The sequence below is a fragment of the Dipodomys merriami genome, unplaced genomic scaffold, assembly GCF_024711535.1.
Source record: "Dipodomys merriami isolate MVZ:Mamm:240054 unplaced genomic scaffold, mDipMer1.0.p SCAF_1, whole genome shotgun sequence".
In the NCBI taxonomy this organism is placed as follows: Eukaryota; Metazoa; Chordata; class Mammalia; order Rodentia; family Heteromyidae; genus Dipodomys; species Dipodomys merriami.
In genome coordinates this window covers 128282335-128308649 of record NW_027202270.1, presented here as the reverse complement: position 1 = coordinate 128308649, position 26315 = coordinate 128282335, and the positions used below count along the sequence as shown (strand labels likewise).

Here is a 26315-nt window from a genome sequence, read left to right as displayed (position 1 = left end):
CCTCTCAAAACTTTAAATCCCGGCCCTGATTTATGTATGTATGTATTTATGTATGTATGTATGTGTATGTATGTGTGTGTGTGTGTGTGTCTGTGTGTGTTTGTGCCTGTCTGTCTGTCTGTCCGTCTGTGTGTCTGTGTGTCTGGGGTGGGATGGGGGTGGGGCAGAGTAATCTTGCGCCTGCGCAGTGTGACCAGAAGGCAAGGTCGTAGTCTGGCCTCGTCAAATCTCGCGAGACCCCCTCCGCTGTGGGAAGGTGCGGGACGGTCGGGCACTGGAAGCCGCCTGTGGCGGGCGCGCGGTGAGGATCGCGGTGAGCGCGGCAGGTCCCCGAGGGGGGCATCCGGAGCGCCCGCGCGCTGCCTCCCGGAGCTCCCGGCGGGGCGCTGGCGGTATTGCCTGGGACGCTAGGATCGGGAATGCAGGAGAAGGCGTTTTATTAAGAACTGTGAGGGGCAAGCGACCTCCAGTTGGGATAAAACTGTGCTGGCGGTGTCTCTGGGCGCTGACACCATGGATCGATCGGGGCGCGGACTTGAATCCTTGCACAGAGCTGGCCGGAGGCTTCATTCTCTTAGTTTGACGTTGTGGGGTACAGCTACGGGTGATTAGTTTCCTACGAGCACTGGGTAATGGGGTGCTCTGGAGGAGGGCTGGGCTGTGGGAGAGCGCGGTCAGGCCCGGGCAGCGGACCTTCGTGACCGACCCACTGAACCGAGCAAGGACGGAGAAGCGCGTCTACTCAAAGGTGTTGGGGGTGCAGGTCAGAGGGAGAGCACTCGTCTGGCTCTGCAAGTGTGAATCTTGATGTGTTTTCCTTCCAGCCCCACATAGGAGAAAATTCATAACTCAAAATCTGTTGAGAGTTCGAATTCTAGCGTCGTTCCACCTGGGGCAAATTACTTGACTTCGCTTCCTACACGGTAAAGCAGAGATATTAACCTCTTGTGGGTGTTTGGGCCAGGAGTTGTAGTTAAACACGATAATAAAATTCTTCAAGCCCTGTTTTGTGGCACCTAGGAAAACTAGGGAAACAAGCTGAGAGACGGAACTTTTCCAAGATTCCACTTGGTTAGAACCAGGACACATCCTCTGTTCGTAAATGAACTTTCTCTCTTAAATTGCAACACAAGACACCCGGGACTGGCATCAAAGCGAATCTTACAGTTGCTTGGCACTGTTTTGGCATTATTTTGAAATAGTACTCAGGCAGATCGGATTTGCTGAGTTTCTCCCTCATTTCCTTGAGATCTTGAATTTGGTGTACCTTATTTTAAATGCTAATCGTGTGACTAAATGAAGTTTCTATTTTTAATGTTTGTTGTGTTAAGGGATATCACAAAAGTAATCTTGCATTCATTAATTGTGTTTGGCACTTTTTTAATGCAGAGGGAGATAACTATAATAGTGTATTTTCATACTGCAAAGCAATGTTTTGACAAATTCTACAATACACAAATCTTACTTATTTTTGTTGCTGGGATCAAACTCAGAGCGAGGAAAGTATTCTACTATTGAGCTACATCCTCAGCTCTTGGTATTTTGAGCCAAGGCTTTACTCTGTAGTCCAGGTTGTCCTCAAACTCATGATTCTTCTCCCTCAGCCTCTCCACTGCCAGGATTATAGGTTAATGCTAGGATTGTGCATACTTTAAAGTAGAATATAACATTGAAATTAGAAAAAGGACAAATATTAAACTTAATTTGAATTTTGTTGTTGTTGTTGTTGGTCATGGGGCCTGAACTCTGGGCTTGGGCGCTGTCCCTCAGCCCTTCAGCTCTAGACTAGCACTCTACCACTTGAGCCACAGTGCCACTTACAGCCTTTTCTGCTTATGTGGTGTTGAGGAATGGAACCCAGGGCCTCATGCATGCAAGGCAAGCTCTCTATCACTGAGCCACTTTCCCAGCCAATTTGAATTTGTGTGTGTGTGTGTGTGTGTGTGTGTGTGTGTGTGTGTGTGTGTCTGTGTCTGTGTGAAGGGGTTTACACTCAAGGCTTGGGTGCTATTCCTGAGCTATTTTGTTCAAGCCGACCCCTGTACTACTTTAAGCCATTTCTGGTTTTCTGGTGGTTAATTGGAGATAAGTCTCATAGGGACTTTTCTTCTCAGGCTGGCTTTGAACAGTGATCTTCAGATCTCAGCCTCCTGAGTAGCTAGGATTCTGCCCAGTTGTGAGCCATTGGCACCTGGCTTATAATTGAAAGATATTTTCACCATTTAAAGTCAGTTTGAACCAACTTTGGGTAAACTTTGCTCTTTACTGTTGAGGTAATTTTTCCATATGGTGATTCAATAGAAAATTTCTCTGCGGATGGGTGTGATGGCATTCTTATAATCCTAGCTAATCAAGAAGCTAAGGCAAAGCTGGACACCAGTAGCTCATGCCTGTGAATCATAGCTACTCAGGAGGCTGAGATCTGAGGATCTTAGTTCAAAGCCAGCCTAGGCAGGAAAGTCTGTGAGACTCTTATCTCCAATTAAGCACCAGAAAACTGGAAGTGGTGCTGTGGCTCAGGTGGTAGAGAGGTAGCCTTGAGCTGAAGAGCTCAGGGACAGTGCCCAAGCTCAGAGTTCAAGACTCATGACTGACCCTTCCCCCCCCCCCCCAAAAAAAAAAAAAAAAGAAGCAACAATTAAGCCAAGAATATCACTTGAGCCCAAAAGACAGAATCTGCCTGGGCAATATAATAGATTACTTGAAAAAAAAAATCTTACCTATGTACTTATATCACCTTTAGAATCCACCAGTGTCAAGTAAGGGAGGAAGAAAGAACAAGATAAATGATACTATGAGGAAGCAATCAGAGGATATCTTAGAGACAAAAGAGTGAAGAGACAAAGTAATAGTATGAAATAAGGGTGGGAGATTCAATGTAATATGTGAATCTTGAAGCTTTCTGATGGGTTGACTCTAAAAATGCATCTTTGAGACAATCAGAAAGTTTGTTCACTTCTTCACTAGGTGTTAGATGAATTACCTGTACTATTAATTCAGTTAGGAGCAATGGCATAGTATTTAAGTTGAAAATAGTCCTGCTAACAGAGATGCTTGACAGGGATTTTGAGGAGAAATGGGATGATTCTGAGGTTTGCTTTAAAAGGAAGCTGAGAAATATACTTTTATCTGGGCAACATGGTATCCAGAAGAAAATAGAATAGAAGACAGCTAGCCATTTCTGTCCTAACCAATGAGATCATAAATATGAATATTATAAAAAATAGCGAAACAAGGGCTGGGAAGGTGGCTCAGTGGTAGAGCGCTTGCCTTGCATGCCTGAGGCCCTGGGTTCAATTCCTCAGCACCACATAAACCAAAAGAAAAGAGCCGGAAGTGGCGCTGTGGCTCAAGCGGTAGAACGCTAGTCTTGAGCTGAAGAGCTGAGGGACAGTGCCCAGGCCCAGAGTTCAGGCCCCACGACCGGACCATCCCCCCTTCCCCCAAAAAATAGCAAAACAAGCCAGGTGTTGGTGGCTCACACCTGTAATCCTAGCTACTCAGGAGGCTGAGATCTGAGAATCCAGATTCAAAGCCAGCCCAGGTAGGAAAGGCCATGAAACTCTTATCTCCAATAAACCACCAGAAAACCAGAAGTGGCACTGTAGCTCAAGTGGTAGAACGCTAGCCTTGAGCTGAAGAGCTGAGGGACAGCCCCATGACTGACAAAAAAAAAAAAAAAAAAGAAGCTGGGCGCTGGTGGCTCATGCCTGTAATCCTAGCTACTCAGGAGGCTGAGATCTGAGGATTGCGGTTCAAAGCCAGCCCGGGCAGGAGAGACCGTGAGACTCCTATCTCCAATAAACCACCAGAAAACCGGAAGTGGCACTGTAGCTCAAGTGGTAGTGCACTCACCTTGAGCTGAAGAGCTGAGGGACCTTGAGCTGAAGAGCTGAGGGACAGCGCCCAGGCCCAGAGTTCAAGCCCCACGACCGACCAAAAAAAAAAAAAAAAAAAAAAAGGGAAACAATAAAATGTATTCTTTTCTTTTCTTTTTCTTTTTTTGTCATTCATGGGGCTGAACTCTGGGCCTGGACACTGTCCCTCAGCTCTTTAGCTCAAGGCTAGCTCTCTACCACTTGAGCCACAGTGCCACTAATGGACTTTTCTGTTTATATGGTGCTGAGGAATTGAACCCAGGGCCTCATGCATGCAAGGCAAGCACTCTACAACCAAGTCCTGTGGCTGGGCAAGGTGGCTCATGCCTATAATCCCAGCTACTTAGGAGGCTGAGATTTGAGGATCACAATTCAAAGCCAGCTTGAGCAGGACAGGCTGTGAGACTTTTTTTTTTGGGTCCAGTCTTGGGGCCTGAACTCTGGGCCTGGGTGCTGTCCCTCAGCTCTTCAGCTCAAGGCTAACGCTCTACCACTTGAGCCACAGTACCACTTCCGGCTTTTTTCTTTTGGCTTACGTGGTGCTGAGGAATCAAACCCAGGGCCTCATGCATGCAAGGCAAGCACTCTACCACTGAACCACCTTCCCAGCCCCATTTCTATTTTAATGAGTGAATAAAAGATCCTTTAAAATTTAGTTAAAGTAGATGTGAAGGCAGTCTGGCTTTGACATCTGTCATTCCATTGTTCACCAGGGTTGAGTAGGCTAGATACCTGTCCCCTCTCTCCTTCCTGAAGCTGTGGGTGACCATTCCCCATACAGAAGGACTATTCTTCCGTCAAGGTTATGCTAGTAGCAGCTCTCCCCTGGTAGAATCTTCAGACAAGCTCTCAAAGTTTAGTTATAGCTCAAGTAAACTTTTTGTTGTTGTTGGTCATGGAGCTTGAACTCTGGGCCTGGGCGCTGTCCCTCAGCTCTTCAGCTCAAGGATAGTGCTCTACCACCTTAGCCCCTGCACCACTTCCTGTTTTCTGAGTAGTTTATTGGAGAGAAGAGTCTCACAGACTTTCCTGCCTGAACTGGCTTTGAACTGCAATCCTCAGATCACAAGTGTGAGTCACAGGCACTCGACTCATGTAAACTTTTTAATTTTCTTTTCTGGTGATTGTGGTGGTGCTTGGGATTGAATCCAGGCCCTTATATATGTTAGGCAAGAGATCTACTACTGAGCTATATCCTGATCCCCGGTTAATCATTTTATTTTGTTACTGGATCAACTGACTAGCTCTAGAGGAATATATCATGTTTTTCTTTTAATCAAATTTGTAGTAGGATGCTAAATCAAAATGGTGTGAAGATGAATGTCCTTGAATTATCTGAGGCAAAACCATTTTGATTCATTCAGCCTTCAGGGAACTTATTCCTACTAGCTCAAGATTCTAACTACATTTAGTTTTCTTCTCTTTGCCTTAGGAGGCAGACTTGTACAGGGTGGTATATCCTTTTTGGATCCTAAACATAATTTTTTCTTCTTCAGAAGCACAATTGGACTTCTTTTTTGTTTTAAATGATTAAATACTGCAGATCTTTCTAGTGATTTAATTTTTTTATTTATAGGGATTATTTTATATTGAAATTTGTGACACTGCTGCACAGAGTGATGATTGTACAAAGAGTGGTATTGAATTCCCGACCTGGTATGTATTTGTCAATGGTTAGTGAACAACTTCAGTCTTTAACAATTTTCAGTGAATAAAAAGGTAAAAATTAATATGATTACATATATATAAATCCATCCATATAATTAAATATATATGGATTCATAGAGAACATGAATCTAAGGGGCTATTTAGGAGAAGGGGAGAAGGAAGGAAAAAGGATAGGGGATGCATATTGAGATACATTGCAATTATATATGACAACATGAAGAACTTCAATGAAAACAGATGATTAATAGAGTTTGGAAGGTATGGGAAAGAGAAATGAGCTCTGTTAGAGGCTCAGTAGTAGTGAGAAGGGTTTGGGCTAACAAGAAGAAAATGAAAGGGATGAATATAGAAGTAGGTTGTTGACAACTATTAAAATAGAACAGTGAAGGGTGAGGATTGTAGCTTAGTGGTAGAGTACTTGCCTAGCATGCATGAAGCCCTGGGTTCAATTCCTCAGTACCACATAAACAGAAAAAGCTGGAAGTAGCACTGTAGCTCAAGTGGTAGAGCGCTAGCCTTTAGCAAAGTAGTACGATATTAAGACTAGTAAATATGTCAGAAGAAACTAAACAATGTAATGCCATTTGTTGATATTCTTGGAAGATTTTATTACTAATATGCATGAATTTTTCTTTATAGTATGTATTGTTGATTTTTAAAATTTGCTTTTCTGTTTTATGTGAAATACACTGACATATCAGTGCTGACAATTTCTTGAATCATAAAAACTTAGATAAGGGGTTTGGGGTCTGAGAAGTTTGAGGCCACTGATACCTTGGTTTTGCTGCATCTACTACTGTGTCCAGAAAAAGTTGTTCAACTTTTCTGACCTCAGTTTTAATGAAGTGAGTAATTAGGTTAAGATATATTTATTTATTTTTAGTGGTACCTCAGGGCTTTATGCTTGCTAGGTAAGTGCTCTACTACTTGAATTAGTCCCTTTTGCTTTAGTTACTTTTCAGATAGGGGCTTACTTTTATTGTCTGAGCAACCTTGGATTTTTTATTTTCTTACTTGTGCATCCTGAGTAGCTCGGAGTTCTGTATCACCATGCCCATCAATTAAGATCTTTGTATTCATGTCTCACCTTAGAAATTTAATTATTTTTTGACCAGGAAGTTTGTTTCTGTTAAACATAAAGCAAATATTTAGTGATGACATTTCTTTATACCTTTTCCTTATATGTTAAAATTTTTAATTTCTGGGGCTGGGAAGGTGGCTCAGTGGTAGAGTGCTTGCTTTGCATGCATGAGGCCCTGGGTTCGATTCCTCAGCACCACATAAGCAAAAAGAAAAAAGCCGGAAGTGACGCTGTGGTTCCAGTGGTAGAGCGCTAGCCTTGAGCTGAAGAGCTAAGGGACAGTGCTCAGGCCCAGAGTTCAGGCCCCATGACTGGACCCCCAAAAAATTTTTTTTTTAATTTCCTAGATTTTAAGACTTTACTATAAAAAAGTTCATTTAAGCATCTGCTTTTTAAAAGGAGGAAATAACTTACCTAATATTTTATTTTGGCTGATATATTTCTACGTGTGTGTGTGTGTGTGTGTGTGTGTGTGTGTGTGTGTGTGTGTGTGTGTGTGTGTGTGTGTGTGTGTGTGTGTGTGTGTGTGTGTGTGTGTGTGTGTGTGTGTGTGTGTGTGTGTGTGTGTGTGTGTGTGTGTGTGTGTGTGTGTGTGTGTTGGTATGTGCTTGAACTCAGGACCTTATCTTTGGCTTCAGTTTTTCACCCATGGCTAGCAGTCTACCACTTGATCTATGCTTCAAGGCTGATCTTTTTTTCTGGGTTAGTTAGAGATTAAGAGAGTTTTGGAGATTTTTCTGTCTAGGCTTGTTTCGAATGTCGAGCTTCAGAGCCTCCTGAGTAGCTAGAATTATAAGCGTGAGCCACTGGTGCTTAACTGAATTCATGTTTTTGACTGATATTTTAGGGAAAAATGGTAATCCAGTAGCAGAGAATTTCCGAATGGAAGAAGTCACTTTACCAGAGAGCATCAATGAAGGACAAGTGCGAGTCAGAACTCTTTATCTTTCTGTGGATCCTTACATGGTAAGAATCAAAGGTGTTGTAACTTGGTGAAAAATATTATTTTTTCCCTATCAGAATTTTATTGTGTAATGTTTAGGACTGATGCATATTTGGGCAATTATATGTTTGTTACTGAGAATTATGGATTGCCTTTATTCTTATTTACTGACATTGATAAAATGGATTATATTTATGGATTTGTAAAAAGGATTATATTTCTAAAAATAATGGCTGGCCAGGTTCTTTTATAGCTTGGAGGTAGTAAAATATTTGAAAATTCTCTGACAGATCTGGTTTATAAGGCTGGCTATGTATATGAGACTCTTCTCTTGCTGCTTCTCTTTTTTCACCCTCTTTCCCAACCCTGTTTCTTTCCTTATTTTGAGACAGAGTCTATGTAGCTCAGGGGAGCTCCTAACTTGAGATTCTCCAGCACATCATGCCGGTACATCTATTAACTTACTCTTTCTTCCTAGGTTTACCTGTACTATACATTTCATTTAAGTAGAAGCATACAATATATACCTTTTGTGTCTGGCTTCTTTTATGTAGTATATTTACAAAGTTAATTAAGCTATAATGTATCAGTTCTTTTTGTTGCTGAATTATTTTGCATTATCTGGATATTCACTATTTTATCATTGATTTATCAATTAGTAGACATGGGGATTTCCAGTTTGGCTATTATGAATATTTTGCTATTTTTTTCTATTTTAGCGTATATCAATAGTACCACAAGTTTCATTATAATCTCCCTAAATGCTACATACAAGTTTTTGTTTAGACTACCTTTTTTTTTTCGGCCCAGTCGTGGGGCCTGAACTCTGGGCCTGGGCGCTGTCCCTCAGCTCTTCAGCTCAAGGCTAGCGCTCTACCACTGGAGCCACAGCGCCACTTCCAGCTTTTTTCTTTTTGCTTATGTGGTGCTGAGGAATCGAACCCAGGGCCTCATGCATGCAAGGCAAGCGCTCTACCACTGAGCCACCTTCCCAGCCCCAGACTACCTTTTATTTATCCTAGGTGTATACCTAGGAATAAAATTGTTAAGTCTTATGGTAACTGTTTAACCTTAAATTTTTTTATTGTTCTTATAAAGCTGATGTACAGAGGGGTTAGTTACATAAGTCAGGTCTTGGGGCTGGGAAGGTGGCTCAGTGGTAGAGCGCTTGCCTTGCATGCTTGAGGCCCTGGGTTCGATTCCCCAGCACCACATAAGCAAAAAGAAAAAAGCCGGAAGTGGTGCTGTGGCTCAGGTGGTAGAGAGCTAGCCTTGAGCTGAAGAGCTGAAGGACAGCGCCCAGGCCCAGAGTTCAGGCCCACTACCAGACCAAAAAAAAAAAAACCAGTCTATAAAAATTGGTCTTGTACCTAAGAAGTTTTTGAGCCAGGCGCTGGTGGCTCACACCTGTAATCCTAGCTACTCAGGAGGCTGAGATCTTAGGATCGGGTTTCAAAGCCAGCCTGGGCAGGAAAGTCCGTGAAACTCTTATCTCCAGTTAACTAGCCTTGAGCAAAAGTGCTCAGGAATAGAACTCAAGTCCTAAGTTCAAACCGCATGACCAACAACAAAAAATGTCTGTGCCTCCCCCTGGATAATGAAGATTTAGCTGTGGTTTTCTTTTAAGAGTTTTATAGTTTTAGTTATAATATTTTAGCCTTATAGCCCATTTTGAGCTACTCTTTGTATATAATATGAAGAGCTCTATATTCGGTATGTGATATTATTTTTCAAGTGTGATTAAAGAGACTGTCTTTTTGCCATTATATGTTCCTAGCATCATTATTGGAAATCTGTAAATTTGTGGATTTATTTCTAGGCTCTCTATTCTGTTCCATTGGTCTGTGTCTCTGTTTTTATTATTGTTGTTTGTTTGTGGGGGTACTGAAGCTTGAACTCAGGGCCTAGGCACCTCCCTTACTTTTTTTTTTCTGTGCCAGTCCTGGGGCTTGAACTCGAGACTTGGGGGCTGTCCTAAGATTTGTCGTTGGTGGTGGTGGTCCTGGGCCTTTTTTTTTTTTGGTTGGTCTCGGGGCTTGAACTCTGGGCTTGGGCGTTGTCCCTGAGCTCTTCAACTCAAGGTTTTCTGGTGGTTTATTGGAGATAGGAGTTTCACAGTCTTTCCTGCCGGGGCTGGCTTTGAACCTTGATCCTCAGATCTCAGCCTCTTGAGTAGCTAGGATTACGGGGCGTGAGCCACTGGCGCTCAGCTTGGTCCTAGGTCTTGAACTCAGGGCCACTGTACCACTTCCAGCTTTTTCTGAGTATTTTATTGGAGATAAGAATCTCAGGTAATTTCCAAGCTGGGCTGGCTTCAAACTGCTATCCTCAGCTCTCAGTCTCCTGAGTAGCTAGGATTACAGGTGTGAGAAACCTGCACCTTGCTTCTCCCTTACTTTTTGTACCCTAAGGTTGCATTTGAACTGTACTTTGGTTTTTGATCGTTAAATTAGAGATAAGGGTCTCACAGATTTTCCTGCCCAGGCTGGCTTTTTGAACCTCAGATCTCAGCCTCCTGAGTAGCTACGATTACGAAGTGTGGCCCTTGGCATAATTATAATTCTTTAGTAGTTATACTTTTTTTTTTCCAGAAAAAAAATAATGGAAAGGGAAATAAACAAATTTTATTTCTATTTGTTTGACTTATACTTTTACCAACTGAGAAAAATTAATAAATTATGTTAGCTAACAAAATTAATGCTTTCTCTTTTCAGCGTTGTAAGATGAATGAAGACACTGGCAGTGATTATTTAGCACCTTGGCAGCTGTCTCAGGTGGTAGATGGTGGCGGTATTGGAATTGTAGAAGAAAGCAAGCACACAAATTTAACCAAAGGCAATGTTGTGACTTCTTTTTATTGGCCCTGGCAAACTAAAGCTATTCTAGATGGGGATGGCCTTGAAAAGGTGATGTATAATATAAAACGATCTTATGTTTTTCACATTTGTAATTCTTATTTTCTACACTTATATGATTTTATTTTAGCTATATTCCTTCCCACTTTTTCGACTCTAACTTTATGTAAGAGTTCATATATTACCAGAAACGGTATCATCTTCTATATTTCTTTCTTTTTTTTTTTTTTTTTGTCGGTCGTGGGGCTTGAACTCTGGGCCTGGGCATTATCCCTCAGCTCTTCAGCTCAAGGCGAGCGCTCTACCACTTGAGCTACAGCGCCACTTCCGGTTTTCTGGTGGTTTATTGGAGATAGGAGTCTCACAGTCTCTCCTGCCCGGGCTGGCTTTGAACCGCGATCCTCAGATCTCAGCCTCCTGAGTAGCTAGGATTACAGGCGTGAGCCACCAGCGCCTGGCTCTATATTTCATTTATTTCTCAAACTATATGTGCAAAACGTGAGCTAAACATCCAAAATATATTATAAAAGCGGTAATTCCTTTATATATTAACAAATTTCCTGAAGCCGGGCACCAGTGCTGTGAGTAGCTAGGATTACCAACATGAGCCACTGGTGTCTGTCTAGAAAAATATTAATAATACAAATGTGTGTGTGTATGTGTGTGAATGTATGTGGGTACTAGGTCTTGGACTCAGGGCCTGGGTGCTGTCCCTTAGCTTTTTTGCTCAAGTATGGTACTGTTAACACTTGAGTCACAGCAATCCTTCCAGCTTTTTGTGTATGTGGTTAACTAGAGATAAGAGTCTCACAATCTTTCCTGCCCAGGCTGGTTTCAGATCTTGATCTTGATCCTCAGATCTTGGCCTCCTGAATAGCTAGAATTACATGCATGAGCCACCAGCTCTGATTTAGGCCTCTGGTTTTTTGAGATAGGGTCTCACTATATAGCTCAAACTGAACTGTAACTCACTGTGTAGTCCAGGCTGACCTTGCACAAAAACTATTGTAGCTTGAAAAGATAGATGTTTTCTCATCAACTGCCTGTTCCACTACTGGACTACTACTACCTTTCTATTAAGAATTGTAACCAAGCCGAGCACTGGTGGCTCACACCTGTAATTCTAGCTACTCAGGAGACTAAGATCTGAGGATTGTGGTTCAAAGCCAGTATGGGCAGGAAAGTCCATGAGACTCTTATTTCCAATTAACCACCAGAAAACTGGAAGTGGTGCTATGGCTCAAGTGGTAGAGCACTTGCTTTGAGCTGAAGAGTGGAGGGACAGCATCCAGGCCCAGAGTTCAAGCCCCACAACTGACAAAAAAATACTAATTGTAATCAAGAACTGCCTTGTATACTGCATTTGCCTAGGTACACCTAAGGCTCTGTGCTTGTTATCCAGGCTCTGTGGTTCAGTTCCAGAGTGGTAGAACACAACAATAACAAAAAATCTTTGCCTCTCTTAATATGCCCATGGACTGCCATGTGTTTGAAGAGTTAGTCTTTTTAAGAAATTGAATAATTTTGGTTAAAATTTAGCAGATCTGAAATTAATCAGTAAATCAGTTTATTTTTAGTTCAGTATCATAATAAAATAAAATAAGTTTGTATTCATTAGTTTTTCAGGTTGGTTTTAAGATAGGGTCTAACTATATAGTTCAAACTGGCCTGGAACTCACTATCTAGCCCAGGCCGGCTTTAAATTTCTCCTGTGTGTAATCTGCCAACTCCTAGGATTATAGAATTGTCATACCACAGCTGGCAAGCTGGCAGTAGTTTTCAATGGCTATCAGTTAAAGCCGGTACATGAATAAAGGTAACAGATTCACTGGAAAGTTGATAGTACACAGAAATATTTCATGTATGTAATATTATTTACTAGTGAAGCCAGTATAATTGAGACTTTCCTGCTTCAGTCTTCTAATAGCTGGGATTATATTCCTGGCCACTTTTGTTATTATAAGCATCAGTAATGTAAACTGTTGGAGTTGGAGGGGTTTTCTCTTTCCTTCCTTTCTTTCCTTTCTTTCCTTTCCTTCCTTTCCTTCCTTCCTTCCTTTCTTCCTTCCTTCCTTCCTTCCTTCCTTCCTTCCTTCCTTCCTTCCTTCCTTCCTTCCTTCCTTCCTCCTCTCCTCCCTCCCTCTCCCTCTCCCTCTCCCTCTCCCTCTCTCTCTCCCTCTCTCTCTCTCCCTCTCTCTCTCCCTCTCTCTCTCTCTCTCTCTCTCTTTCTTTGGAGATGAGGTTCTCAAGACTGTTGCCTAGGCCGGTCTTGAATTCTTGGGCTCATACAGTTTTCTTGTGTTGGTCTCCTGTGTAGCTGGCACTACAGATGTGCCATTGTTCCTCGTCCTGGTTGCTTTGGAATTGCTCAGAAATTTAAAAGCCTTCCAACTTTGCTTAGTGTTTTCCCATTAAGCATTTCCTTTCTTTTGACACACATAAGGAACTAACAAGAAAGGATAGTTTTTATTTTTAATGCAGGAATTATTTTTAAAGTTGTTAACATAAACAGACTATTGATTTTTTGTCTTTTGGATTTTTTTTTACTCTTTATAAATAGATTGGAATTTTAACAAGACTAAAGAATGGCTTACTGTTGGATTATAATGAGTTATTAGTCTGGGCTGTCATAACATCACCACAGGCTGGCTGAGTATGTTTTCTATGTTATGCCTGCTTCTTTTTCTAAGGGCACAAGAGCATTGGATCAGGGCCGCACCATTGTGACCTAAAAGTGTCACCCTAAAAGCTCTAATTCCAATATAGTTACATTGGGATGTGTGGTTTTGTTGTTTGTTTGTTTGGCCAGTCCTGGGGCTCAAACTCTGGGCCTGGGTGCTGTGCTTTAGCTCCTTTTTGCTCGAAGCTACTGCACTACTACTTGAGCCACAGGGCCACTTCTGGCTTTTTCTCTGATTAATTGGAGCTAAGAGTCTCACTGACTTTCTTGCCTGTGCTGGCTTCAAACTGTGATCTTCAGATCTCAGCCTCTCTAAGTACCTAGGATTACAGGCATGAGACACTAGCACCTGGCAGAGATATATGTAAGAACTTGGGATAGGGAACCTGATCCAATCCATAATAGGTAGAATATATTTTTGTTGTTGTTGTTGGTCCTGGAGCTTGAACGCTGGGCCTGGACGCTGTCCCTGAATTTTTGTGTACCAGGCTAACACTCTACCATTTAAAGCCACAGCTCTGTTTCTGGCCTTTTTTAATTTTTGTGGTTAATGGGCGATAAGAGTCTCATGGACTTCCTTAACCTCCTGCATAATTTAGGATTACAGGCATGAGCCACTGGGTATCAGGCTTTGCTGTCTTAAATAGGAATTTCTAATATTGTTAAAAAGCTCTGTATTTTATTTTAGGTAGAACCACAACTTGTGAATGGACATCTTTCATATTTTCTTGGAGCTATAGGTATGCCTGGTTTGACTTCCTTGATTGGAGTGCAGGAAAGAGGTCATATAATTGCTGGATCTAATCAGACAATGGTGGTCAGTGGAGCAGCTGGTGCCTGTGGATCCTTGGCTGGACAGGTAAATTTTTGAGGATTTAGTTTTGTTGTTGTTGTTTAAGTAGCCATCGGGGAATTTTTGGATGTACCTATGTAATTTTTAATTAATAAATTTATGCTATTATTTCTCATATTTCTGGTAGAAATGTTATTACCTACTTAAAATTATTTGCATAGCAAGGTGCTTGTGTCTCACACTTGTAATTCTAGCTACTCAGGAGGCTGAGATCTGAGGGTTGTGGCTCGGGGCCAGCCTAAGCAGGAAACTCCAATAAACTACTCAAAATAGCTGGAATTGGTGCTGTGGCTCAAGTAGTAGAGCGTTTTCCTAGAGCAAAAGAAGCTCAGAGACAGCACCCAAGCCCAGAGTTCAAACCCCAGGACTAGTAAAAAAAATTATTTTAATAATAATATGAAAAAGAAAAAAGAAAAATCCTTGAAATTTTGGTTTGAAGCTAGCCAGGCTAAAAGTCCATGAGAGTCTTACCTCCAATTAACCACCAAAAAAGTAGAAGTGGAGTTATGTCTCAAGTGGTAGAGTGCCAGTCTTGAGCTGGAACGCTAAGCAGGAGTACAAATCTAAAGTTCAAACCCTAGTACTGGCATAAAAAGAAAAAACAATTCTCAAGTAAGAAATCCTTAAGTAAGAAAGCATTATGAAATTCTAGAAATGTAGTAAATGTTTTGATAGACTTGTACAAAGTTCATCATTTTATAAATACTGCGTGGGCATCATTGAAACAAAATACTTTATTTAGGCCTTTTTTGACTGGTACTTGAACTTAGGACCTCTTATCATGCTCTTGATTGGCTTGCTTGCTCACAGATGATTTTTTTTTTTTTTTTTTGGGTCCGGTCGTGGGGCCTGAACTCCGGGCCTGCACACTGTCCCTCAGCTCTAGGCTAGGGCTCTACCACTTGAGCCACAGCGCCACTTCTGGCTTTTTTCTTTTTGCTTATGTGGTGCTGAGGAATCGAACCCAGGGCCTCCTGCATGCAAGGCAAGCGCTCTACCACTGAGCAACCTTCCCAGCTCTCACAGATCATTCTTTACCACTTGAACATTACCTCCAGTACTAGTTAACTGCAAAAGGAATCTCTTGGACTTTTCTTCCTAGGTGGCTTTTAACTATAATCCTCAGTTTTTTAGCTTTCTGAGTAGTTATTATAGGGGTAAGCCTCTGACACTATACTTTAGCTATGACTTTAGCTCCTCACAGGCTTGAAAAATATTCAACTGTAAGACAGCAATATTTTCGGTCTATTCTATAAAATCAGATTTAAATTGTGATTTTTAAAATTTTTATTCAGTTTTAATTTTAAGGATGTCTCAGTTCTTTGGGTTTCAAATTTCATATAGCTAATATAGCAGTGTAATCTAACCTAAATTGTGATGATTACTCATTTATTTGTAATACCTTGTGTATTTTTACATTTAAACATTTAAATATAAAAATAATAAAGCCATTTAGTTTTCGAAAATTTCCCCCTTAGATTGGCCGTTTGCTGGGCTGTTCCAGAGTGGTGGGAATTTGTGGAACACCTGAGAAATGCATCCTTTTGACCTCAGAACTGGGCTTTGATGCTGCAATTAATTATAAAAGAGGGAATGTGGCAGAACAACTCAAAGAATTGTGTCCAGCTGGAGTGGATGTTTACTTTGACAACGTTGGTGGTGACATAAGTGATACAGTGATAAGTCAGGTGGTTTTCTGGCTTGTATTTGTTATAAATTTGAGTATGCATTTTACTTGTGTTGTCTTTTTTAAATGATCCTGGGGGGGGACCTAAAATTATAGAGTTTATTTAAGTGACAATATAATAATGTTTGTATTGAAGTGACACAGGAGAGCTTGCTGAGACCAATTTTCATTTGCTTTCAGATTTGCACTCTAAACTCCAGGTTTAGGTCTTGCCTAGTAATATTACATTTTCACCTTCAAATTATTTTTGTGGCCAGGCACCAGTGGCTCACACCTGTAATCCTAGCTACTCAGGAGGCTGAGATCTGAGAGTCACAGTTCAAAGCCAGCCCAGGCAGGAGAGTCCGTGAGACTCTTATCTCCAATAAACCACTAGAAAACCACAAGTGGCACTGTGGCTCAAGTGGTAGAGTGCTAGTCTTGAGCTGAAGAGCGAAAGGGCAGTGCCCAAGCCCAGAGTTCAAGCCCCATGACAGAAAAAAAAAAAAAAAAAAAAGTTTCTGTGAAAACTTAGGGCTGTGTTTTTGAAATGGTGGAAGTTCTTTTTTTTTTTTTTTTTTGCCGGTCATGGGGCCTGAACTCTGGGTCTGGGCGCTGTCCCTCAGCTCTTCAGCTTAAGGCTAGTGCTCTACCACTGGAGTCACAGTGCCACTTCCCGCTTTTTCTGTTTATGTGGTGCTGAGGAATCGAATCCAGGGCCTCATGCTTGCAAGGCATGCACTCTACCACTGAGCCACCTTCCCAGCCCCTGAAATGGTGGAAGTTCTGACCTAACTTATCATGAGTCTCATAGCCATGGCCTCTAGTTTGAGTAGGTATATGATTGTACATACTTATGTATTTTATTGATAATGGTATAAAACACCAATGAACTATTAACAATAGATAGACCTTTACTATGTGTAAATTGTCTGCAATTAAGATCAAATTATTTAAATAAAAAAAAACCACATCCACTAATAAAAATAGCAACAATACTGACAACTAATATAATTATTTTGCTGACTACATACTTTAATTTGCCTTTATATTATTTTGGAATGGACTTATTTTTAGTTAATTAAAACTCTTAAAACTATAAAATGAGCTGAGCACTGGTGGCTCATGCCTGTAATCCTAGCTACTCAGGAGGCTGAAATTTAAGGATTGTGGCTCAAAGCCAGACTGGGCAAAATAGTCTGTGAAACTCTTATCTCCAATAAACCACCAGAAAACCGGAAGTGGTGCTGTGGCTCAAGTGGTAGCGCACTTGCCTTGAGCTGAAGAGCTGAGGGACAGCGTCCAGGCCCAGAGTTCAAGCACCAGGACCACCACTACCACCAAGAAACAAACAAACAAAAACCATAAAATGAGCTGGGCCCTAGGTGGCCCACACCTGTAATCCTAGCTACTCAAGAGGCTGAGATCTGAGAATCACGGTTTAAAGCCAGCCCAGGCAGGAAAGTACATGAGACTCTTATCTCCAATTAATCACCAGAAAACTGCAAGTGGCACTGTGGCTCAAGTGGTAGAGTACTAGCCTTGAGCTGAAGAGCTGAGGGACAGCCCCCGGGCCCAGAGTTCAAGACCTATGACTGACAATAACAAACAAACAAATCCCATAAAATGGGTTACTCTTTAAAACAAACCCAGTTAGTTGGCAATAAAGGTTTAAATATAGAGGTCAAGGAGGCTTTTGTTGAGGCAACAATTAAATCAGTTGTTAGGGAAGGTATTTATTTTATGTATAATATTCCATTGTTCTCTGTACAGATGAATCAGAACAGCCACGTCATCCTGTGTGGTCAGATTTCCCAGTACAATAAAGATGTGCCTTATCCTCCCCCTCTGTCCCCTGCCACAGAGGCAATACAAAAGGAAAGAAACATTACAAGGTTTGTGTTCTTTTCCTTTGCTCTTATTACCACATTAAATGGGGTTTAATTATCTTACATGTATATGAAATGTACCATTCTGCACTTAGTTTTTCTTTATTTAATAAAACTTGAAAATATATACTTTTAAACTGGTGCAATGGGTAACTTTTAGTTACCTAGCTTTCAGAAAACTAATACTTTATGGGCTTTGACTTTCCTGGGTTAGGTCTTATGAAGGTGGTATCTCCTAAGGAAAATTCATAATGCTGTTGCCAAATAGGGTTGTAGATGCTAGACAGACATAAACAGCAGAGGTTTATTATACTTAAACTTGTAACTATATCTAAAACTTAACTGAGCAGAGTTGGTATGACTAAATCTTAATATTTTAAGGATTAACAGATATTAGAGGCAGGAATATTTGATTTTGGGTTCTCACTTCTATTGTGTTCTCTGATGATTATCTTTTTCTTACTAAAGGGAAAGATTTCTGGTGTTAAATTACAAGGATAAGTTTGAGCCTGGCATTCTACAGCTGAGTCAGTGGTTTAAAGAAGGAAAGTTAAAGGTAAAACTGTTCTTCATCACTATTATCCTTTTTGGTAGTTGGTATACTTTTATATTATTTGAATTTACTATAGATATATTTCCTTCATTGTAAAAAATTCTTCAAAGAAGTATATACTGAATAAAACTACCTCCCAGATGACTATAACCTGCTAATTAAGAAAACCTGCTAAGGACACAGAAATGAAACAGAATCAATTAACTGCTCTCCAGACTGCAAAGGCCACTGACTTGGCACACCTTCAGGAACTGGCAAAGATGATAAGGGAGTATGAGCAGGTCATTATGGAAGATTGTATAGAAAAGGAGAAGACTCGGAAGAAGATTGCACAGAATGACTTGGAATTGAAGAGCATCATAAAGCTCCAGGCCTGGTGGCGAGGCACAGTGGTACAGAGGGAAATTGGAAGTTTCAAACTGCCTAAGAAAGAGAAAGATGATGTCAAGGATGTGAAAGGTAAAGGTAAAGGCAAGGACAAGGACAAGTGGAAAGGCAAGGAATGACCAAGTTCTCTTTCGTCCTTCTCTCTGGCCGTTTGGATGAGAAAAAAGATTTGGAGGAAGATACAAATACTATCAAGCTACAGCTTGATGATTGGGACATTCCCAGATGAAACTGGGGGATTCGCCTTGCCTGGTATGCTAGTTTACAAACCCGGAATTAGGATTTTTACCATCATATTTACCATGCATATTTTCATTTTGCTTGGAAGAAAGTCTGAAATTTCCTCATTTTACCTCACTAGAAAAACAGTTCCTAGGTTTAGTTATAGCATGGTATTAAAACTTCAGTAATTCCTGTAATGAATTTTACCTAATCTAACTAGACTCTTACAGAATAAAAATGAAGTATTCAGTAGGAATTTTAAGGTGCTGTTTATAAAGTTAGCTAGCATACACACATGGTAAAGTTTTAATAAATGCTTTCTTGCCTCTTTTCCATTAAAAAAAAAAAAAAACCTGCTAGTCAGTGGCTTACGCCTGTAATCTAGCTACTAAGAAGCTGAGATCTGAGGATCGAGGTTCAAAGCCATCCTGGGCAGGAACAGTCTGTGAGTCTCTTATCTCCAATTAACCACTAGAAAACTGGAAGTGGTGCTGTGGTTCAAGTGGTAGAGAGCTAGCTTTGAGCTGAAAAGCGCAAGGAGAGTGCCCAGGCCCAGAGTTCAAGCCCCACGATTGACAAAAAAAAGAAAAAAGAAAAAAAAGAAAAGAAAAGAAAACCTGCTTGCCATGCACTGGTGGCTCCTGCCTGTAATCCTAGCTACTCAGGTGGCTGAGATCTGAGGATCAACATTCAAAGTTAGGAAAGGCTGTGAGACTTAAATCCAATTAATTAATCACAGAGAAAGCTAGAAGTGGAAGTGACACTGTGGCTGAATTGCTCAGGGACAGCACCCAGGCCCAGAGTTCAAGCCCCATAACCATCAAAAAAAAGAAAAAAAATCAATAAAAGTAATTTCAAGTTTATTCTAGCTATAATGCAGATTATTCTGAATTTAGCATCACATGGCATGCTTCTAAGTCCATTCCTGAGATACTCTGTTTTATAGCTCTGTGCAATCTCTTCTCTGGCACTAGGGAGATGGTTGGGTTTATATCACATAGTAGTATACAAATGGGTAAAAGAACTAGAGATACAAAAGAAGAGACCACTGTGACCTTAGAATATCAAGACAAATGCTGTCATTACTGATAATATTTGGCTGATAAATGTGACCTTAGGTGGTGTGCAGGGGTAGTATATAGGAAAGTGAATTGTTAAATACACCACCTTGATATGGGCTATCATTAGGTTCCATAATTGTGGCTTGCTAGTGAAATATGTCATTCCCCACTGGGCCTGTAAAAAGAACATTGTGCTGAAGGGTCACAGGACAAATTACTAAGTTCCTAAGATGTTCTTTTTCTGGACTTGGACTGAGGTTCAAATCAGGCCTTTGAGCTACTAAGCCACACATCGGCCCCTTTTGCTTTAGGTTATTTTTTTACATAGACTACCCCAGTTTTTGTCTTTGGGCCAGCCTGGACTTGGATCCTTCTATCTACATTTCCTGAAATACATGGGATCATAGGTTGGAAACTATTTGTTGAAAAGGGTTCTGGCTTGAACTAAGATCCTTGTTGGATTAAAGGTATGAGTCATTTTGTTCATCCTCTAGGGTGTTTTTTTGTTTGTTTGTTTTTGTTTTGGCTGGTCCTGGGGTTTGAATTCTGGGCCTAGGTGTTATCTCTTTTGCTCAAAGCTAGCACTTGAGCCACAGTACCACTTCTGGCTTTTTCTGTGATTAATTGGAGATAAGAGTCTCACAGCCGGGCGCCGGTGGCTCAAGCTTGTAGTCCCAGCTACTCAGGAGGCTGAGATCTGAGGACCTCAGTTCAAAGCCAGCCTGGGCAGCTTATCTCCAATTAACCAATAGAAAACAGGAAGTGGCGCTGTGGCTCAAGTGGTAGAGCGCTGGCCTTGAGCTGAAGAGCTGAGGGACAGCGCCCAGGTCCAGAGTTCAAGCCCCACTTTCCTGCCAGGGCTGGCTTCAAACCTCCTGATCCCTGAGTAGTTAGGATTACAGGTATAGCCACCAGCCCCCAGCTTCTAGGATGTTCTTGAGCCAGTGCTCTCCCTCTTGAGCCAAAGCTTTTTAGTGGCTAATTGGAAATTAAGACTCTTACTGACTTTCCTGCCCAGGCTAGCTTTGAACCATGATCCTCAGGTCTCAGTCCTCTGAGTTGCTAGAATTGAGGGTGAGCCACTGGTGCCTGGCTGAATTTTTTTTAAACAAATATATAGCTTGTGATCTTTAATAACTGAAGGTTAGACAATGGGCATATAAAATTTTGTTGGAAAAATATCAACAAGAAACATTTCTGGGTTATCCATAGAAATAAGTAGTTTTAGATGGAAAATTCTAAATAGTATGTTGCCTTTTACAAAAGTGGGAACTGCTAAGTAAAAACATAGGAGTTTACTAAATCTAGCTATTTTTATTTATAGATCAAAGAGACTGTGATAAGTGGATTGGAAAACATGGGAGGTAAGATAAATGTAGATTATATACTCGTGCTCATTCCTTTAATGCTGTCAGATGAGTTTGTTTTCCTTTTTTCTTTTTCTTTTTTTTTTTTTGGTTCTAGAAATTGAACCTTTGGCCTCTTGCATACTAAACACTTGTTCTCCCACTGAATTATACCCGATTATTTTTTCTCTTTATATTTATTTTTGTGGTGTTGGAGCTCAAACTCATGCTCATTTTTCTCTTTTTATTTGTTTTTATGTTGCTGGAGGTCAAACTCATGGCCATGCACATGCTACACCAGTACTCAGCCACTAGACTATATCCATAGCCCATGTGTTTTTTATTTTTATTTTTTTTTGTCAGTCGTGGGGCTTGAACTCTGGGCCTGGGCGCTGTCCCTCAGCTCTTCAGCTCAAGGCGAGCGTTCTACCACTTGAGCTACAGCGCCACTTATGGTTTTCTGGTGGTTTATTTGAGATAGGAGTCTCACGGTCTCTCCTGCCCGGGGTGGCTTTGAACCGTGATCCTCAGATCTCAGCCTCCTGAGCAGCTAGGATTACAGGCGTGAGCCACCATCGCCCGGCTTATTTTTATTTTTTAATGCCAATACTAGGTCTTGACCTCAGGGCCCAAGCATTGTCCCTTAGCTTTTACACTTAAGGCCAGAACTCTACTGCTTGAACCACTCCTCTACTTCAGCTTCAAAAAGCTGGTTAATTGGAGGTAAGTCTCTCATGGATTTTCCTGGTCAGTCTGGCTTCAAACAGTGATTCTCAGATATCAGCTTCCTGAGAAGCTAGGATTACAGGCCTCTGTCACTGATACCCAGATGACTTTTTAACAGTTGTGTTTCTTTTATGACAGACTCCCTTCCTCTACTTCCTCTGGCTTTTGAGACATATTTACTATATATCCTAGGTTAGCCTTGAACTCACCTGGTAATTGCTAACTCAGAATCATCTTGCCTCAGCCTTTAGAATGCTAGAATTACATGCATTTGTCACCATGTGGGGCTTCCTTCTTATAAGCTTTTATGTATAAGTTAATATTGTTGGAAAAAATCATTCAAAATAATTTTGTGACTTTCTGATAAAAATGATGGTGACATTTTTCTTTTCAGATAATCTAATTTTTGTTTTTTTAAAATTTTCAGCTGCATTCCAATCCATGATGACAGGAGGTAACATTGGAAAGCAGATAGTCTGCATTTCAGAAGATGCTTCTTTATAATCTATGTACATCTTCATCAAGGAAATAACATTTTTCAGGTTTTCTTCTTTTCGAGATGGTATTGAGGCTAAACTCAGAGCATCAGCTCACTGGGCTTTTTCTCTCAAGGACAGTTGGTGCTCTTCCACTTGAACTATGCCTTAAAATTTAAGAATATAAATAGTTCTTAATGATTTTTTAGTAATCATTAAGCTGTTTAGTCACATAATTCTGTTTTATCTAAATATTTCACATATGCACACTATACTTAATGTGATTACTTACAACATTATTTCTTCTTTTTGTTTTGCTTTTGAGACAAGCTCTTGCCATGCAGTCCAGGCTGACCTTGAACTTATGATTCTACTTTAGCAGGAGTGCTGGGATTAATTCCAGCTGCTGGAATTAGAGATTTACAGGAATGTACCACCATACCTGGCTACTTTTCTTTGTTTTGTTTTGTTTTTGGTCGGTCGTGGGGCTTGAACTCTGGGCCTGGGCGCTGTCCCTCAGCTCTTCAGCTCAAGGCGAGCGCTCTACCACTTGAGCTACAGCGCCACTTCCGGTTTTCTGGTGGTTTATTGGAGATAGGAGTCTCGCGGTCTTTCCTGCCCGGGCTGGCTTTGAACCGCGATCCTCAGATCTCAGCCTCCTGAGTAGCTAGGATTACAGGCATGAGCCACTAGTGCCCGGCTACCTGGCTACTTTTCTGATTAAAACTAATAGGTGATATTTGTATCAGATATTCTGGAACTACTGGAGACTTAATACAACTGTTAATTGGTTATATGCAATCGATTTTAAAATTAACTTGTATTTAAAATTGAATAATCATTCTATTGTGAGAAACAGTAAACATTTATTTGAAAAAAGTCTTACAATTCTTAAATTGAAACTTGCGTAACAACAGAATTGGGATGGTCTTTCCATATAGATGGAAAAGAGAATGGTATAACATGTATGTAAAGCTTGAGGGTGGAAAACTTTTGGGGATGTAAGAGCAGAGGATCTTGGTTCAGAATAGTATGAGATGATAAATAATGTAAGCTGAGTTTATAGAGAGACCAAGAGACCAGATGTGTGTTCTGCCAAATAATTTAATGTATAGCACCTTAATACTACACTGTATATTGATAGGAGCATATGCTTATTTTATATTCAGCAGTTACACTGTCAAATAGTCCTAAAATGGAGGGCAAGAAGACACATGAATATCACTTGGAATTCACTAGTAAAAACAATGGGGAGGAGAGGGTGGTGGCAGCTGAGGTGGTACTCACTGGTTCAGCAGTGACCTTCAATTCAATCCTGAGCACCAAAAACGCCACAAAACACAAGAAAACAGAGACACCTTAAGAAAATCATGAGACTGGGCAAATTAACCAATGGTTGCAAATCTGAATGCTAAAGATGCATTGATGTACTTATTAATGCTTGTTTCTTTCCTGAAGGGACTCTTCTCTGTATATTGATAACTCCCCAAGCTACTTTTCCATTTGTGATTTGCTTGAGTTTCGAAGTTTAAAAAAAAAATGCCTCCTACCTCAAACTCTTGGTTGTCTAAAGAGAAATAATCTCCTAAAACACTGCGTACCCAATACTCCTCTGTCACCCGTTACACACGGGACTTGAACTCGGGGCCTGGGCTCTGTCCCTGAGCTTTTTTTTTGCTCAAGGCGAGCATTCTACCACTTGAGCCACAGTTCCACTTCCGGTTTTCTGGTGGTTAGTTGGAGTTAAGTCTCCCGGCCTTTCCTGCTCGTGGTGTCTTCGATCTCAGACTCCTTAGTAGCTGGGATTACAGGTATGAGCCACTAGGTAAAGGAATTCTTTAAAAAGCAAACATTTGGCCGGCACCGGTGGCTCACACCTGTAATCCTAGCTGTAAGCAGCCATTCCAGAAGACAACGCGGACACCATCACATACTCCATCACGGGAGTATCCAGCTTCGTCCTTCTAACACTAGAGATGGGAGGTACTCTGCGTACCCATAGAGTAGGAATGCCCACCTATCCCGGAGAAACTGGTGGGAGCCTCGGGAGAAGCAGGTTGGAGCTCAGGTTTGGGTGGAGGTGTTCCGCTGATGCAGCTGGGGACCGATACAAACTGTGAAGTGGGAGGGGCGGAGGGCCTGCTAACACTAGCTACTCAGGAGGCTGAGAGCTGAGGATCGTGGTTAAAGCCAGTCCGGGCAGGAAGGTCCATGAGACTCATCTCCAATTAACCACCAGAAAACTGGTAGTGGATCAAGTTGGTAGAGCGCCCGCCTTAAGCTGAAGAGCTCAGGCCCAGAGTTCAAGCCCCACAACCGGAACAAAACAACAAAACACCTGCTTTAATTCCCGCCGCCTCTATTTTCAAGTTCCGTATTCTCCTGCGCCACCCCGCGCACCAAGACCAGCGCTCTCAAAAGCGGGTCGGGTTAACAAGGGCTGACCCCAGCCAGGGACCGGCCCTTCCAGCCTCTCATCACTGCACCCAGCCCCGGGGCTTCTCCACGAGCCTGAATTCATACCCAGTCCCACGCGCAACGCTGAGCTCCACGCTTTTAAGTTTCTTTGCGGACGGGGAGAGGCTCGAGGTCGCTGCCCGGGACCGGGTCTCGCCGGCTGGGCGGCGGTGACGTCACGGCCAGACCGCCCTGACCCGGTTTTCGGGCTTCGCAGACCCAGAAGCCCCGAAGGCCAGAGTGAGTGACCGGCCGGGACCCGCGCCGTTCCTCGGTCGGGGGCCGCGCCCTTCGCTGCGGGCCAGGCGGAGTCGGCGAGCAGCCCGTGGGCTCGGGCTCGGACCCGGAGCCGCAGCCGTCAGGCCGGGCGGCGGTAGGGAGGAGGTGGGGGTGTGCGTGGGGGTCGGCCAAACTTCCTGTCCCGCGCTCGAGCTGCTTCCGGCGGGAGCCGGAAGACGCCGTATGTGGACGGAATTCGGCACCCGCTGACGGACAGACAGCTGCCCCGGACGGGAAGGTGAGCTTCGGGGTGAGACTGGCCACGCCCGCCCAGCAAGGGGTCCCCGAGACGGAGCTAGGGAGCCCCTCCTGACGCGCCGCGCGCTGGGGCCGAGCTTGCCCCTGAGAAGGACAGGGAAGCCTCCCCCCTGGGGAAGCCGTCCTTAATCTGGCGGCCTGGGAGCGGCCCGGGCTGAAGCCCCGCGGCCTCGGCCCTGCCCCACGCGGGGTTTCGGGGGACCTGTTTCGACGCCTTTGCGTGTTTGGGGGGTCGGGGGCGTGGAGACGGGACGGTCCTGAGGACGCCGGAGTGAGCGCGTTCCCCGGGCGGGGCTCCCGGTCTGCCCCCGCCGCCGGGCCTGCCCGGCCTTTGTGAGGGGGCGCCGGGCGCCGAGGGGGCCCGGCCCCGGGCCGTTCGGCTGGGACCACTGTCTCCTTTCCTGCCCGCACTTACTTTTTTGGTCTGGAGTGGGGACAGCTGTGGACTCACCGGCGCTGAGCCGCCGGCTTCTCCGCTGGTCACTTCGGGCCGCCCGCTGGCCTGTGTTTACAGCCTCAGCCCACGGCACAAGTTCCTCAAGAGACTGTCCAGTTAGTCTAGTCAACTTTACCCCACTTCTTCAGAGGCTCTGAAATGCACGTAACGCATCGTTTGGGAGCTCAATGTTATGAACTTCGGGTTAAGAAAGCATACTTCCATCTCACTTTGGCATCAGGGTCAATGTCATTGTTGCAAAGAGAATTAAAAAAAAACGTGATGAAATAAAGTCAGAGGCATTTCGCTGTTGTTAGGCAGTGAGAAATTCCACTTTGTGTTGTCTTAGTGTGGGTATAAAACTGGTCACCTAAACTAGCAAGCAGGCGACTTCAGTTCTAGCTTAAGCTTCGCATCTAAGTTCTGTCAAATTTAAGGTAAATTTCTTAATCTATAGCTTTGGGTTCCCCCTCCCCCAAAGGTTTTATCATTCAGATTCACTGGAGTTTAAGTATGGAAAGTGACATGTGTTTTGGAAAGATAATTTGAGTGGCTGGGTAAAGTATAGGTTAGAAGAAAGAATTTTAAAGGCAAAGTTACC

The 26315-nt window shown here is 42.5% G+C and overlaps 2 protein-coding genes across 12 annotated transcripts in view; both read left to right on the top strand.

The window, feature by feature from the left end:
- The first annotated feature begins 233 nt into the window (after window positions 1-233).
- Window positions 234-23851, top strand: Ptgr2 (prostaglandin reductase 2). 8 transcript variants are annotated; one of them, XM_070030374.1, is made up of 11 exons: window positions 234-301; window positions 825-923; window positions 5455-5534; window positions 7475-7593; window positions 10285-10476; window positions 13794-13964; window positions 15437-15646; window positions 17398-17519; window positions 17982-18069; window positions 21061-21100; window positions 22236-23849. In XM_070030374.1, exons 3-11 carry the CDS (start codon window positions 5498-5500, stop codon window positions 22310-22312), a joined length of 1056 nt encoding a protein of 351 aa, XP_069886475.1. In that variant the 5' UTR covers window positions 234-301; window positions 825-923; window positions 5455-5497; the 3' UTR covers window positions 22313-23849. The 8 variants fall into 8 exon arrangements, with proteins under 8 accessions (XP_069886475.1, XP_069886492.1, XP_069886464.1 ...); XM_070030363.1 differs by having other exon boundaries at window positions 237-313; XM_070030382.1 differs by lacking the exon at window positions 234-301 and adding an exon at window positions 375-629.
- Window positions 23852-25156: 1305 nt separating this feature from the next.
- The window catches only part of Znf410 (zinc finger protein 410), a 38320-nt gene continuing 37161 nt past the window's right edge, over window positions 25157-26315 (top strand). For 3 of the 4 annotated variants that reach the window (XM_070030350.1, XM_070030340.1, XM_070030321.1), the window contains exon 1: window positions 25157-25258. The gene's annotated coding sequence lies outside the window, so the exon portion shown is untranslated. Of the gene's footprint in view, window positions 25271-26315 lie in introns of all 4 variants that reach the window. The other variant, XM_070030331.1, reaches the window with a different exon arrangement.

What these genes read in the sequence shown, in the direction of transcription:
- Ptgr2 (XM_070030374.1), top strand. Translation starts at nt 5,498, where the DNA reads ATGATTGTACAAAGAGTGGTATTGAATTCCCGACCTG. An exon ending in GTGGATCCTTGGCTGGACAG is followed by an intron (nt 13,965 to 15,436) that starts GTAAATTTTTGA and finishes TTTCCCCCTTAG; the next exon opens with ATTGGCCGTTTGCTGGGCTG. An exon ending in GTGATACAGTGATAAGTCAG is followed by an intron (nt 15,647 to 17,397) that starts GTGGTTTTCTGG and finishes TTCTCTGTACAG; the next exon opens with ATGAATCAGAACAGCCACGT.